Genomic DNA, 17,973 nt, shown 5'->3' with positions numbered 1-17,973 from the left:
GATCCTCCTCAACTGGTAGATGCGCTGATGGATCCTATGATGATGGCAATGGGTTCAATGCTAGGTCATCCATTCATTATTAAAGGGACCATTTAAAAAAAAGGGACCTATCCGATTCACAATGGTAATCTTAAAATACTAATCTGTTCAATAATATGGAAAATATTTGCGTCACTTCTTGTGAAGTGTTTAATTTGGAACCACAAATGAAAATAAAAGTTTTTTGAAACAAAACATGGATATCTAATTAAGAGCTTTTATGGGTATCATTGTAAATCGGACATGCCCCCCCCCCCATTAATGAAAGCCATTTGTTATCACTATTATTCATCTCTTATAGTTTTATTCACGTAATTTAAGTAATTAAAGTGTTTTTAAGCGCCCTCAATTGAACACGTTGTATGTCCGAATTATTACGGTTCGACACTGAGTATTTTGTAAAAATGGTTCCACACAGTTTATCTAGAATTAGGTTAAAGAATGAATGCCGCAAATAATTATAAAAAACAAAGACGATCTTCAAGCCGTCACTCATGTTTACCTGGACACCCTGGTGAGGTCAAGGAAATGAGGTTACATGACTGCTATGCATCGACCATGTGACAATATTTAAATGGAAGAACTCTTTTAATTACGTCAACGTAATAAAGGAAAGTCTAAAAGCAATTGTTGAATTATTTATCTGTGTAAGCATGGGTTCAAGAAACAGCTTTCATGGAGAATTTATAAAAACTTTTAAGAAAAGTTTAAAAGCACTTATATTGAATTATTTATCTGTGAGAGCATGGGCTCAAGAAAACAACTTCCATGGAGAATTTATATAAACTTTTAAGAAAAGTTCAATAGCACTTATATTGAATTATTTATCTGTGTGAGCATGGGTTCAAGAAACAGCTTTCATGGAGAATTTATAAAAACTTTTAAGAAAAGTTTAAAAGCACTTAAATTGAATTTTATTTATCTGTGAGCATGGGTTCAAGAAAACAGCTTTCATTCGTCAACAGAACCTTTGAGTTATCTTCCTTGTTCGTCAACAGATCCTTTCAGCTATCTTCCTTATTCGTCAACAGATCCTTCCTTGTTCGTCAACAGATCCTTTCAGCTATCTTCCTTATTCGTCAACAGATCCTTTAAGTTATCTTTCTTATTCGTCAACAGATCCTTTATGCTATCTCCTTATTCGTCAACAAATCCTTTAAGTTATCTTCCTTATTCGTCAACAGATCCTTTAAGCTATCTTCCTTATTCGTCAACAGATCCTTTAACCTATCTCCTTATTCGTCAACAGATCCTTTAAGTTATCTTCCTTATTTGTCAACAGATCCTTTAAGCTATCTTCCTTGTTCGTCAACAGATCCTTTAAGCTATCTTCCTTATTCGTCAACAGATCCTTTCAGCTATCTCCTTATTCGTCAACAGATCCTTTAAGCTATCTTCCTTGTTCGTCAACAGACCCTTTCAGCTATCTTCCTTATTCGTCAACAGATCCTTTAAGTTATCTTTCTTATTCGTCAACAGATCCTTTAAGCTATCTTTCTTATTCGTCAACAGATCCTTTAAGTTTCCTTCCTTATTCGTAAAGAGATCCTTTAAGTTATCTTCCTTATTCGTCAACAGATCCTTTAAGTTTCCTTACTTATTCGTCAACAGATCCTTTAAGCTATCTTCCTTATTCGTCAACAGATCCTTTAAGTTTCCTTCCTTATTCGTCAACAGATCCTTTAAGTTATCTTCCTTATTCGTCAACAGATCTATTAAGTGAATGAACAGTGGATTTATTTATCAAGTAAAGATTTGAAAATTTACTTTTCAAGCTTTTTTTTTATTTTACGAGGTTTTTTTCAGTTATGGCCGGAGCATATATGGCAATAGCTATAGGTAAAAATTAAATTTTTTGAACATCATTATTTTGCAATCAAATCAGTCGTAATCAAAATTTAAATCAAAAATCAAAGCTCAATTGCATTAAAAATAACTGCAAGCAAGAACTTGATTACAATCAAAACTTATTTACAATCATATCTTAATAGTAATAAAATTTTTAATGCGAAGATCTCAATTGAAATCAAATCTTAGTTGATTGGAATCATAACGTGGTTAAAATCCAATTTAATTAAATCTATTAACTGAAACTAAATCTGTTAACTGAAACTAAATCTGTTAACTGAAATTAAATCTGTTAACTGAAACTAAATCTGTTAACTGAAATTAAATCTGTTAACTGAAACTAAATCTGTTAACTGAAACTAAATCTGTTACCTGAAACTAAATCTGTTTACTGAAACGAAATCTATTAACTGAAACTAAATCTATTAACTGAAACTAAATCTTTTAACTGAAACTAAATCTGTTAACTGAAACTAAATATGTTAACTGAAACTAAATCTGTTAACTGAAACTTAAAAATGACTTCAAACTGTTTTATTTAGATGAACTGAATGCTGCAAACGCTTTAGGTAAGAAATTAAATTTGCAAGAAGAACAAGTTTTGATTTCGCATGGAAACCTTTTCAAATTTAAAATTCGGTGATGGTGATGGAGTTAATGAAGTAGATGTTAGTTCCACATTTTATTTATTTTAAAATTTAAAAGAAATTAATAAATTTTATATTTTAGCTTTTGCAACTGGAAAGCGGAAAAGAAGATCCAATAAATAGAAAAGCTTTTTTACGCGAAATAAAATTTGAATTTTGATACAGATTTTTTTACTCATGTGAAATGTTGAGTTGGGAAAATACAGGGTTACCCAGAAAGGATTCGACTGTAAAGACGACATCTGAAACTCGTTAAATATGATGATTCCAAGGTTTATTATAAGGAAACAGACCGCATACATTTCGTACAGTGCAGTCGTCTCGTCTCTGAAGTCTCATCCTTTCTGAGTAACCCTGTAATAAATAAAGTAGTCTGAAAAACCTGGATACAGTTATCTTTATTAACTCTCCAGAAATACCAAGACTCATATATTTACTTTTTTTTCGAAAGCCCTTTGGACCCAAAAATTTTCAAAAACACAAATTTTTTTGAAAAATCCAGTTTTTTTATTAAGCAAAATGAATGCAAAACAGGACTATTTTTTCACAATGTATTTTTATGAATAGGATTTTTTCTATATTTTACAACGTTAAAAAAGTTTAGAAAGTAAGCATCAACTGGTAAGCGAGGTTTGAGAGTAGACGGAATTTCACAGAGAAAATCTCGGTATATCCAGAGAACTGAGAGAGCTAATTGAGAATCCTATAAATTGTAAAGAGAAATTGCCAAAACCTTCATTTCTCAAATATTCTTAGGAGAATCAACAAGTGGAGGGTCCATTCTCTGAGACAGAAATTTAGTCTTTGCTACAAATTCGAATTTTCTTGTCCCTGTATCTTTGCACCCTGATTTAGTTTTTGAATTCATAGTTTGAAATATCTAAGGTCTACTACATTTGGTTGCAAAGATAAAGGGGTTAGAAAATCAGATTTGTGGCGAAGACTCAATTTTTTAGTTAACATTCTTTTTCAAATCCCGTCCATATCAAAGATATGTATTACTTTCGAAATTATTATTTACACAAAAATCGCCAATTATTCTGATAAAACAATTTACACGGAAATTACCCCATTATATAGCCAAATAAAAAAGAATAGCTTGTTTAATTAAAAAATTCATTTTTGAAACAAATACCAATAAAAGTAAAAGCCAAGTGTAGTAGTAAAAATAATGATTTTAACCCTTTTTTAAAGTTTGGTGAGTTTTGTTCCCTGGAACCTTTTTTAAAATCTTTTAAGTTCGCGGTTTTGTTTGACAGGATAAGATTTTCAAAACTTTCATCGTAAATAACATTTAGTCCGAGCTCGAAACATCCCACACAATTTCAGAATTGAGACTCTGGCATCAATCGGGAAAAAAGCTTTAAAACACATCAAATGATTTTAAAACTGGACAAAATTGAATAAAAATTTGTGAAACAGGACTTGGGTTTGATCTATTTTATCAAAAAAATTTGAAAGATAATTTAAAGGTTTATTTAAACAAAATCTCAAATCATTTTAAAATATAATAACAAAAACAACCGATTTAAAATCGATAACGAACCTTCCTACTTTATGGATCAGTCAGACTGTTAAAGAGACATGTTAAGGGGTATAGGCTGAAGCTTAAAAACTTAAGTAATTTATGTAAAATTGATATAAAACTGTGTCAAAGTATACCAAAATGTAAATGTGATATATTATATGAATCAAAGTTTAGAACAGATTATATTGAGCAATTACGGGCCTAAAACATTTTGTATGCGCTTCTATTGTGATTTGAATATAATGCTTATTTATTTTCAATAGATATAATTGATATAACTGTTTCACATGACCAGAATTTCCACGTCTGAGGTGTTTGATAGGTTTATCAAATTACTTTTTTATATAAGTTTGCTTGGCATCATTAGAATTGGTAAAAAATGGGTAAATGGGATCTGAGGTTTATCTTCAACCTATATGTGGACGGATATGGGATGGTAAGTTTTTTAATAAAATTATTTTACTTTACTGTTGTATTATCATTAACTTATGAGCTTAAAATATTTTTTCTATTTTCATCTTTGGACAAAGTTCATTTACTTATTCTAAACATGGATATCACAATTTTAACTATTTAAAATCAAATCAAATCAATTCAAAATTAATGAATTTGATTTAAATGGCTTACCAGTTACCACCCGCTCAAATTTGAATCAACAATTCAAATCCTTCCTTAATAATTGATGATTAATTATTTTCTAGTTGGTGCTGGGGGTATCAAGTATTATCTGCAATATTCTAACCATCATTGTTCATCTACGTTACAAGGAAACTCAATAATATTTATTTAACTCATGGGTTTAAAATAAATTAACCATATTCCAACTAGGTTGTGTCCGTAGGACCCCTCCCCCCCGTATGGCTCATCGAACATAGATTTAATTTAAGATAAAAGCTGTGGGTTAACATATTCTACCTGAGTCCTCAGACATACTGTCTGAATGACGTATTTTTCCTATACCAGACTAAATCTATAATTAGACCAACTTACAGTCATTGGATTTCAACATTGTACAGCACACTTTAGAAACCATTTAACACATTTCGCAAAAAGATTTTTAATATATTTTTGCAAAACGGCTATAAAAAAAAATATCAAATGTTGTAGATTTCTATCAGAATCAGGATATACAGACTATTTTGGGGAAAGGAAACGCCAGTAGGAATACGGTAAATAATCCATATATGTGTTTGGCTTGGGTGTTTGGTCTATCCAATAAACGTCGAAAAAAAAACTTGAAAATCCGCAAAATTGTGTTTTAGTTATAGGGATGGGCAATAACTTGATTCGTTTCACAGAATGTTTTTAGACTTTTTAAAGATTTTAGACGATCTGAGAAGGGTCCAACATTTCAAAACTGTATTCTGTAGAAGTTTGATTTAATCAACCATGCAAATTTCTTACCCTAGAAGAAAATATAAAGCAAAAACGATCGTCTTTGCTCTGGGATTTTTTGACGACGTACGATGTAACCTAATACTTCAGCTTTTGTAGTTAGGTACTCCTTTAGTGTTCAGAAAGAAGCTGAAGTAAATTGCAATTAAGATTTAAATCCTATTTTTTTTCAATCGTATTTTATTGAAGAGGTATTGAGAAGAACAAAAATGTTATGAATTTATAATACATAACCAAATACGTGTCTGTGCGTTAAATCAAATCTAGAGGAGCTACGAGGTCACAAAGCCGTACTAGCAATTTTACCCTCTCCTTGTATCTAGTTTGCAGTGATTTATGATAAAACTAGTTGGAGAGCCCGGCGTTGCCCGTGGAGTTTTTTAAAATCGAATTTTGAAAAAAAATTAATGTTTGAAGAAAATCAATCCGATTTTTTTAGCCTATGTTAAAGGGACTGTAAAGGAAAAATGAAAGGGGGTATAGGCTGAAAGCTAATCACTTTAGCTCTCGATCGCGACCCATGAAAGTCATATCTGATGTTCCTATCTCGAGAAATTGAAATACAACTTTGGTCAAATTTATACGAAAATTAATATATATACAATTTTGTATAAAAGTAGTAGGTTTAAAAAGATCAAATTCAACAAAAATGCAACAAATCTGAAAACGATGATATCCCAGAGAAAGCTAATTGTGAATTAGGTTTACTTTTATATTTGTTATTTCTATTTTTAATAAATTTCATTCATAATATTATTTATACGTCCGTATTACTTGACCAGAAAATCCACCAATGGCAGTGCAGTAAAGTGGTCACGTGATATAGGCGGAGACACGTGATCAGTATACTGCTCTGCCATTGGTGATAGTTCTGGTCACGTGATTTAAGTTTCAGATTTTCTAAATTTTACATATATGAATTTTCGTATAATTTTAACACAGTTTTATATCAATTTCTCGAGAGAGGAACATCAGATATAAGTTCCATGGGTCGGGATCAAGAGCTAAAGTGATTAGCTTTCAGCCTATACCTCCTTTCATTTTTCCTTTACAGTCCCGTTAACCCCGGGGACAAAAAATCCAACCGTTTGGCCAGCTATAGCTGACATATATATGTGAGCAAAGAGCTTTATTACAAAGATATTTAACTGTTTTCCAATTTTTGAGTTTTTTTGCAACAGGAATGGTCAACTTTTGACAAGCTGGTCACACTCATCGCTATTCATGACGTTTCCTACGTATTCCTTTCAGTCATGGACATATCCCTTGTATCAGGTACAAGGGTTTCCAATAAAGGGACTGTAAACGTGGCCTTCTATGCATAAATAGCCAGAATATATAATCTGTCCCATCAGGATACCATCCTTTCTCTCCAGATATTATATGCCCGAATTACAACGGTTACAATACGTGGACCCTTAAACCTTAATCTGAGAAATTGTGTCGTTGTTATAACTCGAGAAGTGTTCATTTCTGTAAATTTCTCCATTGTTTCTTATAAACAAGAAATGCGCAAGTTACCTTTGCAGAGAACCCACAAATAAAAAAGCAGTTAAGAGAAACAAAAATATGAATATCTAATTTATTCTTGCTTAGACCAAGCTTTTAGAGGTGGTAAAGGTGTAAATCCATGTACTGTTGGCTCACTTCAAATTACACTCACAGTCCCTATTTACAATTAAGAGACGACTTAAAAATCGACTTTTATCTTAAAAAGTTTTATAACGATTATGAAGTGTATCTAAAACAAGGCTAATTAAATTTTCACAAAGTGGTGCAAGCAACTCTACTGTATCTTAAAAAAGAAATTGGACGTTAAACAAATTTCGGTTTAATTTTGTAACAAAAATCCACATATCTTCGGTAATTTTGAAAGCCCAAAAAGTAAAAGCAAAAGTTTTCGAGAATTATATTTTTCTTCTGCTTCTCAAAGAACAATCAAAGCACTAACTTGAAAACCCAGCTTTGTCTGGAATTTCCCCGCCCCACTCACCTTAGAAGTTCTAAACCTGGTTAAGAACATTCTAAGTTCCAGACTATGACTTCTGTTAAATCAAATAGTCGAAGTTTAAAATATCAAAGGTTTACACCATCAGCTGTTGCAAAGATATAACAGGATATTAATTCGTTTAGTGTTCAATTGGCCGTTTGATCTTAAGCATCCTTTGATGATGATGCTTATCCCTAACTTCCTCTACCCTATGGAGAACCTCTTAATGAACATCAGGTGAAAACTTTAAGTGACCCTCCCTGAAAAGATGGCAATGTCTGATTTACAATGGTACCCCCTGAAAAAACTTTGTATAATCGAAGATGAATTAGATATCCCTGCTTGTGTTTCTTTCTTTTGCGGGTTTTCTGCATAATTGACTTGTGCATTCCAGAAACAATGAAGGAAATTGTCCTAATCTTCCACCTCATTAAGGGTTAAAGGGTATCATTGTGAATCGTGCATATTCATGCTTAATGATGGGGTCACTTTAAATCACAACAAAAGTTTTAGCCTATAAAGATTCTAAAGAATTGTAAAAAAAAAACAATAAATTTCAAAGATCTATGGGTAAATGCTGAAATTGATATCAATACAATAGAGACAATTTTTTATCTAAGATTTGATTTTCAAATAAAAAGTCAACAAGTAATATGAAAAAGCCGTTCATTGACAGCTACTTTTTTCCCTATGTTTATGTGTATCCATCTAATTGAAAGCTTGATAAAAATAAAAATTTAAATCGAACGTCGTCTTTATTGTATTGATATATACGACGAGGACTCTAGGATGCTTAACAATTCTAAACTGTAAAAATTTACAATTTTTTTCTTTTTATTGTAAATTTGATTGCTTCAGTGCGTTCCTTACCATTTCCATAGCATTTGAGAGGTGGCTGGCTGTTTGCAAAGCAATCGTACACAGGTTGGTTTTTAATTGGGGATTTAAAAATGGCCAGGAAGATACAGGGTGACCAACAAAATATGACAGTTGAGAGACAACTTTAGTCTTGTCTTTGATCTTTGAAATTATTTCCAAAATGTGGTCTGCCTTTGTTGTTACTTTAATTTTACTTTTATAACATGAGCCTTAACTATATCTACAATGGTAAATTTAGTTTCCCACTAAAAAAAAACTAAATTTGAAAATGGCCGGACTTAAAATATTTTTTTATTCAGGATCATAGTCGATAAGCATTTTTTGCAAAGTAATTTTCTTTAGGGATTTGGAGGGAACATTCCTTGGAGGGTCATGTATACACTACATTTTCTGCGCAACATTGTCCTGCCTTCTCAACATTCCAAAATGGTTTGAAGCAAAAGTGGTGAGTTGAATGGATGTTCCCCCCCTCTCTCTTTCTCAATTGGGTTAGTTATTCCTGTTTATTTAACCCTTATACGCTGGGCTACTTGAATCATCATGTATTTGCTGGGGGGGGGGGGTACTGCCCCTCTGTGAATCTTGTGTTTGATGTATTTATGATCTGTTAATATATATATATAATACATTTTTGTCAAGGTCTAAAATCCAGAGGTCTGTTTTATAATCTGCAAACTCCAAATATATTTACAAAATCCAGTAAGATCCAGCAAACAAAATTCCGCCCCAGAAATATGATTTTTTTGTGACATGCATGAAATATATTATTAAGTTAGAAATTTTTTTTCCAAAAGTTAAAATATTTTGCCCTCGTCTCGTATACTTATGTAGAATAATTAACAGTACAAAATTAAAAACTTGTGGTTTATTTTAACCCACAAAACAGGTTCACCAAGACTCCACATACAAATAGTTTTACAAAATCTATGATTCTGAAACTCTAAGACCTTGTGTTATCATATTAAACCATTAAACGAACTGAGAATATTATTAAATAAAATATTGGAATTCTGCATTCTATAACTATAAAACGTTTTTACGTTGTATTATTTTATAATACTGCAAGCTATCAGTTCAGCATACAATACCTAGCCAGTCTCTTCCTTTAATGCTTTGATCATTTTCCCCTTCCATACCCCTTATTAGCTTTTTAGTTTTCCGGCAGCCATAAGCCACAACCGTTCGGTCTTCCATGCCACAGCATTTGAGTCTGACGTTTTTAAATTGAGGGCAGTGAAATTAAAATGTTTTAAAATTCTGTCGCATTACCCGAAAGATTACACCTTTAAGAAATTTTATAAGTTTATTAAAGATCAATGAATTGTGTGTTCAGTCAAAAAAGCTATATGTGACATGGAATAGAATAATGTTGTGGCTTATAGCCGCCTGCCTTCCCCCGCTCCTCAGAGACATCTTTTAGCTATAAAGTTGAAAATGACATATCTCTTAAAACTAACATTTGGGTGTAACATACTTTTCTTTTTTAAGCATTTAACTAATAATTACTAAGGTTGAAGTACCGCACTTCATTGGAACGAAGAGTTCCCAACGGAACGACAGTACATTCTGGAGTACCAAACCAGGACATGTGCACACAGACCTCAGAGAAAATCCTTATTATATTCTGTAAGTATGATTAATATATTAAAGCCAAGTTTATTCAGAAAATGTTAAAATCTTATCAGAGTTAATCTGATAGATAGAGATAGGTGGAGATAGGAATCTTTTTTGATAACAAAAGACAATTTTCAAAACGAAAAAATATTAACGTGAATAGTTGGGTTGTTTAGAACAATTTAACAAATTTTCTTTTTTTTAGATGAACAAGAAAAAACTTGCAATCTTACATTGTTAACGATCGTTCATATTTTATGGATCAGTCAGACCGTTGATCAAACGTTTGTTCTAAATCGTTTGTTGGAACAAACTTGAAAAAGTTAGAGTTGTTGTTAAAAAGCACACATTTTTTCGAACACACTTTTGTAAACAAACAATAGCTACTCTATGTACTGAACAATATTACTCTATGTACTGAACAAACAATCTTACTGAACGACTTATTTAATTTTACGATCATTCATTTAGAAAAAAAACGAATGGAAAATTCACGAACTAATTAAAATTTTTTTTGAAGGACTGAAAAAAAACGAACAATGAAAGATCTATTTTTTTTAAAAATCTTTCATAACAAACTATAGATGGGGCTAATAATGACCCCCCCCCCCTTCAGTCGGAATATGGATAATATCAACGTAGTTTAATTAAACCTTAATTAACTCCATATATTACGCTGACAGTCCCTTTTACCACCCCTTTACCTGCAACTATAGATTATTTACGCAATTTACATTAATTATTTTAGTAATAAATACACTGTAAACTCCAATTTACATTAATTATTTTAGTAATAAATACACTGTAAACTCCAATTCACTTGAATTACCCGGGGGGCTGGTAGTTACTACCTGACCTGCTATTCAGCTTGAGTGTACAATTAACCCAGTTTACTGATAAAGGATGTAAGAGGATTGGCCTGATCATACAGTACAAACATAAAATATTTAGTACGCTTTCCCAGTAAGTAAGTGGAGTATGTGGCCTGTACAAGTAAAGTGTTAGGGTACATCATAAGTAAAGGATTAGGGTACATCATCACTATGTATACTATAATCCTGTTGGAATTACCGGACTAACTTTAAGGTTGTACAATGAACATAATACCTATACATACAGACCAAAGACGGATTTAACGGGACAGTACATCAATTGAGTAACCTCATTGCTGTAAGATGATTGTGAAGTATAGCTCTGAATGATGCAGGTTCGGAATGACTCTACCAAGATGGATATTCATTTCGATGGGGCCTCTTATCCTCTTGCTGACCTTCAGCTGTCTCACTCTTCGCGGCATCAAGTAAGTGTCACATATGCACCTGGTACCAGATTTCAAATATATGCACCTGGTACCAGATTTCAAATATATGTACCTGGTACCAGATTTCAAATATATGCACCTGGTAACAGATTTCAAATATATGCACCTGGTACCAGATTTCAAATATATGCACCTGGTACCAGATTTCAAATACAACTTGATACCAAACAAGAACATTTGAAGATATTAGGTACTTTTTCCCAAGTGGTAACGGCAACTTCCCAAGTCCTTCCTAGCCGCTGCGCTCGGCCCCGTAGCCCATATTAATCTTTTAATATTAATTTAGACAAACTTTATATTACTTTGTGCATAGAAAACATTTAAAAGCTAAAACTGCTACTAGAAAAGAGGGCGCGAAGCTCCCTAAAATCATTCCTGGTCAGCAACATAATAAGAGCAATTTCTTTCCTTAAAGAATCATATTTTTTCCAGTCTTCACAATAACATGCTTTAGTTAATTTTTCTGAACAAAGATAAGTGTGAAACGATGGTTCCTTTGGAAAAATGAATAAGTCCTACTAAATAGTTAAACATAAACCACACAAACATAAACCACAAAAAAAACTATTTCTTGTCATAAATTTTTCTGAAAGAAGTTTCAATTAAATGTATGATTTTTAAAAAGTCTCATAAAGTTTTAATATCAAAAGAATTATTTTTTGAAAAAAATATCATGAATCTTTTTCATTTAGAATATGGCTCAAAAGGGTTTTGAAATTTAATTCTATTATTTAGGGAGTTCAACGCCCGAACCAATCAAACAACCAACCAAGTTCAGATCACCAGAATCACAACCTGCCTCGTTCTTGAGTTCATTATACTTAATATACCCAGGTATATACCTTGATAACTTAATTAACCCAGATATATACCTCACACCATGGGTTCAGTATAAAAGTACATATTTCCATTTACTGATATCGCCGATTGAAGGATTCATATCTCTAATTGGATATATTAGATAGATAGAAAGATAGATGTTACCGCCATACTTAACGCTAAAGGTCTTGGCATATAAGAGTGCTCAATAACCTATTATAGCCATGTAATATCCTTAATAACTGAATTTACCAAGGTATAAATCTTAATAACTAAATATACCCAGATATATACCTCCATGACTAAATATACCCAGGTATTTACCTTAATATCTAAATGTACCCAGGTATTTACCTTAATAACTAAATATACCCAGGTATTCCTTAATAACTCAATATACCCAGGTATTAACCTTAATACTAAACATACCCCTCAATATTCCCAGATATATACCTTCATAACTCAATATACCCTGCAGGAATTTACCTTAATAACTAAATATACCCAGGTACTTACCTTAATAACTAAATATACCCAGGTATTTACCTTAGTAACTAAATATACCCAAGTATTCACCTTAATAACTAAATATACCCAGGTATTCCTTAATAACTCAAAATACCCAGGTATTAACCTTAATACTAAACATACCCCTCAATATTCCCAGATATATACCTTCATAACTCAATATACCCTGCAAGTATTTACCTTAATAACTAAATATACCCAGGTATTTACCTTAATACTAAATATACCCAGGTATTTACCTTAATAGCTAAATATACCCAGGTATTCCTTAATAACTAAATATACCCAGGTATTTACCTTAATACTAAATATACCCAGGTATTTACCTTAATAACTAAATATACCCAGGTATTTACCTTAATAACTAAATATACCCAGGTATATAACTTAATACTAAACATACCCCAGGTATTAACCTTAATAACTAAATGAAAAATTTAAAAGAATTGATATAATTTTGTTATTTAGAAACATCCTGATAATCTCTGAAGGATTTATTGCCGAAGAGTAAGTTTTTGAAAATTTATTATTTTATTGTCCATGTCTTGCATTGTAAACAACCAATGCAAAAAGGGTTTCAACACAATTTTCACTTGATTATTGCAGCAAATTAAAAGACAGTTGACAGCTGTATGTTAAAGGTGTGAGAAATGCATTTTAAAAACGTGTGAGCAAATAATGGGAAGGAGAATTATTATTGTTGGAATAAAAACGATTAGTTTTTCAGAAAAGTGAAAACTTCCATTCCTAGTCATATTAAAAATAAGTGGTTAATGGTTATTAATTAAAAAGGCGAATTCTTTCAAAACCATCCTGTATGCAACTTAAAATCTCTTTAATTATTTTTAAATATTTCTATAATTTAGAGATGACCCAGAATGGTTTCGTTGTTTGTTAAGGTAAAGGTTATTTTTAGCTATTTTATATTTTCATATCTATGAATATTCTTTGCTTGTCTGGTTGGGTGTTTGTTTGTTTGTTTGTATCCAATAAACGTCAAAACGGCTGAACCGATTGGGCCCTAATTTTGTATGGGACCTCAGATGGCTCCAGGGAAGGTGAATAGATTTCTTCCACCAAAATTTTATTTTCAGAAAATTTTGAAAACCCTCGAAAGGATATTTCAAAATCCGCGAACTTTTATTGTTTTATTTTGTAAACAAGAAAAAATGTTCACAATTGAAATAGAGGATGGCGCGAAGCGCCCTGAAAGCCCAGTTCCTTATATTTCTATCAGGGAGTGAACAGCCAGACATGTTATTAGAGATGCGAGTGCAGTATTAGAGAGAAATATCTTAAGATGCATTTGAGACCAATACCTTATTATAGTATGAAACGTTTTCAAGATGCATATAATACTAGATTTTTTAGGGCGCTCGTGCTAATCTTCTATTTCAACTGTGAATATTTTCTCTTTGTGAATTTTTTAAATTTAATGAAAATCAAATTTTGTTGTGGGCAATTTTTTGAAATTTTGATGCTCTATATAAACTCCCTGGGGACATGGGAAGTCCCAAACAAAATTTGGGCCCGATCGTTTAAGCTGTTTTGACGTTAATTGGATAAAAAAACTAAAAAAACAAGCAAAGTATAAATATATATATATATATATATAATTGCAAGTATATATAAAGAAAGATGAGCTAAAATTCATATTTTTTAAATTCTACTTGATTGTCCTTTATAGAGTATACATTTAGAGAATCGGGGTTTAATTAATTATTTGATAACGACGAAATAAAATGAAACAAAGTTATACAGTAAAATAATATGGCCTGCAAGGTTAGAGAAAAAAAAATGTACTCTTATTATTGAAAACAATCTATTTTATATCATTAGATGAATTCTCGTTAATGCACATTTTTTCGCTTGTTGCACTGTCATCACTTTCTTTAAAGTTTTCAAGCTTAAAAAACAACATTTAGAGAAATCTGCCAATTCATTTAATTCAACTTATTGATTCTACCATGGCTTTCATCAATAATTTCTGTTTACTATCATGTCTATAGTCTAGCCGGTTACTCCCTTTAAAGGGACTGTTAAGGAAAAATGAAAAGGGGTATATAGGATGAACCCTGAGAATCTCAGGTTTTGAACGATAGCTATAAGACATCTATCTTATGTGCCTGTCTCGTGAAATTGACATAAAACTGTGTCAAAATTATACCAAAACGGGCATATGCCAGATTTTGTATAAAAGTTGTAGTATTAAATAGATCGTATTCAAAAATTATGATATGAGCAAACCTGAGATTCTCAGGCTCCTGTGGGACATAATCGTTTTCAGATTGGTTGCGTAATTGTTGAATATGATCTATTTAATACTACGCCTTTTATACAAAATCTGGCATATGCCCGTTTTGGTATAATTTTGACACAGTTTTATGTCAATTTCTCGAGACAGGAACATAAGATAGATGTCTTATAGGTATCGTTCAAAACCTGAGATTCTCAGGTTTCATCCTATATACCCCTTGTAGTTTCCTTTACACTGTAAGCGTGATTTCAGGTGACCTTCCATGCAAATTATTTTTTCATTTGTTGTTTCTCTGGGACAGCGATATGCACACATTTCTTGCATATAAGATGCAATGGAAAAAATCACACAAACAAACACTTTTCGAGTCTAAACACGACTTTGTCTTTCTTTGTTTGATGAGATGAGGGTGATAAAGGTACTGTTGTAAATATGGCATTGTCATCTTGCCTTCCTACCTGAATACATTATAAAGATAAACAAGTATAAAGCTATTTACACCACCATCAGTATAGAGCTAGATACTGAGCAAGTATACAACTATTTAAACCTGCATACAGTATTAAGCTACGTGAACCATTATAACCCTGTATAAACTATTATTATTATTATGGAATGGAGCTATTTAAACCAGTATAAAGCTATATAAACTAGTAGAAAGCTATATACACCATGTATAACCCTGTATAAACTAGTATAAACCAGTATAAAGCTATATACACCAGATAACCCTGTTTAAACTAGTATAAAGCTATATACACCATGTTATAACCCTGTATAAACTAATATAAACCAGTATAAAGCTATTTAAACTAGTATAAAGCTATATACATCAGTATAATCCTGAATAAACTAGTATAAACCAGTACGAAACTGGATCCAGTGTATTCAGCTTGTATGTTTAGTGTGAACAACATGCTGCAGATCCTGAACTCCAACCTGAATTTTTGGTTCTATGCTGGGCTTAATAATCATTTTCAGGAGGGGTTAAAATCCTTGATCTACAGGTAAAACTTATGGGTTTCTGATGAGGTTTTTTTCATGTTTTTTTATGTGTTTGTCTTTTTAAAGGTAAAAAAGAAAATCTACCAAAATTATGGTCGTGTAACTTATTTTTTGAATTATTGAAGTTACATTGTCAAATAGTTCAAAGTTTTTCTAGATTAAAAGCCATTCATAATAACCTTAAAGATTAAAACCTGATGAGCGGGGAAAGGCAGGCTGCCATAACCCACAACATTTTCCCTTTCCATGCCACACATTATCTTTTTTGTCTCTGGCAGCTATGAGCCATAACCGTAGGGTCTTCCATGCCTCAGCATTTGAGTCTTCCGACAGTTATTACGTATCTGAATGATAAATTTACGGTATTTAAATTGCAATTTTTTTAAATTCTGCCTAATTACACTAAAGATGATACCTTTGAAAAAAAGTTTAAAGTTAATTAAAGATTAATTAATTGTGTGTTCAGTGTATAAACTGCTTTATATTTTGCAAATTGTTTGATGTAGTTTAAAGAAAAACTCACAACTGCAGTTGCTACCTGAGCGTTACAGATTTCCTTCAAAAATAAATTCTAATTAGCAATTTTCTCGTTAAATTGTGCAACTTTTCGGTTATGGGCAATGTTAGGGAGCAATGAGTGTGATGTTTCCTATCAGTACGGCACCCGGGCCTCATTCCAGTATATCAGAAGGATTCCTGCACTCTATATTCTCAGGCCTAAGAAGAATCTTAGGCAGCTGGAATCTTGTCAAACCTCTTCTCAGAATGAATGAAGCGTGGATGGATGAATGTGCTGCCAGATTACAACCCCTAGTAGATCAATATAAAAACCCAGAAAACACCAAAACTTTCGCAATAGAAAAAATTCCGAGATTTGATCGTAACAACCCGATCATGTCCTGGGGACAAAAAAATCTCTTTAAAATTTTATTGTTCATAACGTTTTCAAAAATAAGCCATTTTAGAGGAAAGATTGAGTTTATTTCTGGGGAAAATAAGTTTAGCAGTTTACACTAAAAGGAATCCTCATTATTTTGATTTAAAACTTAAATATAAAGTTCTTTATGTATATCTTTTGCATGAAATCGCTGAAATTTTGAAAATCACAAATTCAATGCACTAAATTTATTATTTAAAAACGTAATAACTGCCGGAAGATTCAAATGCTGTGGCATGGAAGACCGTACATATGTGGCTCATGGCTGCCAGAAGACAAAAAAACGAATATGTGGCATGGAAGTGGAAAATGTTGTGGCTAATGGCCCCTTGCCTTTCCACACTCCACTGATAGTACTGAAAGATTTAATAAACAAATGTATCTGTAGTTGCAGACGCAGCAATCCACACAGCGAAACTCCAGATCCTGAAGCTGGAACTGATACTCCCGTTAACATGGAAACCCATATTACACTCAGTGAAGCTAATCGCAGTAACTCTAAAGACGTTGTTTTATCAACCCAGATTGCACTAAATGATTCTGATTGCAATGGCACAGAGGTCTAAAGACGTTATTATAACAATCCAAATCGCAATCGAAGTTATCTGATCTGGATTGCAATGGAACGTATGTAGGCTGGACATGTTCCTACTTTTTCAAGTGGTTTTGTTAACTGTTGGTTCCAACCGTTTTTAAGATAATATAGGTTGCAGTTAGTTTTAAAGGGTAATTACAAAACTTTGTTTCGTTAATGGTATTATCCGTTTTTTAAAAGTCACCGTTAGTTAACGATCTCAATTTTATTAATGGCTTTACAGAAAATGTTTAACAACCGTTAACAGCTCCAGCAGTTAACAGTGCCGTTATTACAGAATTTAAAAAAATTTGTTAACGGTTTATAAAACCATTAACGGTTGTGAACACGGAAAATGACATTTAAATACCTTAAAACACAAGAAATGTTTTTTTCTACAAGAAATTCACCCCTTTTTTGTTTTCCACCATAATTCTTTTTTTCAAAAACAGCTAATCCGCTTTGTTAATGACTTAAACTTAACGGTTTTTGCCATTCGTTATCGAACTCTTCCGTTCATTTTCGAATACCTCCGTTTCGTTAACAGAATTTTGCCTAGATTGCATTCAATAATCCTGATTGCAATGTCACA

General features: G+C 32.1%; 1 protein-coding gene across 1 annotated transcript; it reads left to right on the top strand.

The window, feature by feature from the left end:
* Window positions 1–6,642: 6,642 nt before the first annotated feature.
* LOC111709239 (FMRFamide receptor) lies at window positions 6,643–17,796 on the top strand. Its single transcript, XM_023482866.1, has 11 exons — window positions 6,643–6,732; window positions 7,591–7,684; window positions 8,306–8,371; window positions 8,669–8,771; window positions 9,837–9,952; window positions 11,148–11,240; window positions 11,997–12,095; window positions 13,077–13,115; window positions 13,475–13,507; window positions 15,771–15,872; window positions 17,196–17,796. Exons 1-11 carry the CDS (start codon window positions 6,711–6,713, stop codon window positions 17,371–17,373), a joined length of 945 nt encoding a protein of 314 aa, XP_023338634.1. The 5' UTR covers window positions 6,643–6,710; the 3' UTR covers window positions 17,374–17,796.
* The last annotated feature ends 177 nt before the right edge of the window (window positions 17,797–17,973 follow it).

The sequence above is a fragment of the Eurytemora carolleeae genome, unplaced genomic scaffold (assembly GCF_000591075.1).
Source record: "Eurytemora carolleeae unplaced genomic scaffold, Eaff_2.0 scaffold255, whole genome shotgun sequence".
NCBI lineage: Eukaryota > Metazoa > Arthropoda > Copepoda > Calanoida > Temoridae > Eurytemora > Eurytemora carolleeae.
The sequence above is the reverse complement of the archived record's forward strand: the minus strand, read 5'-3'. Positions and strand labels throughout refer to the sequence as shown.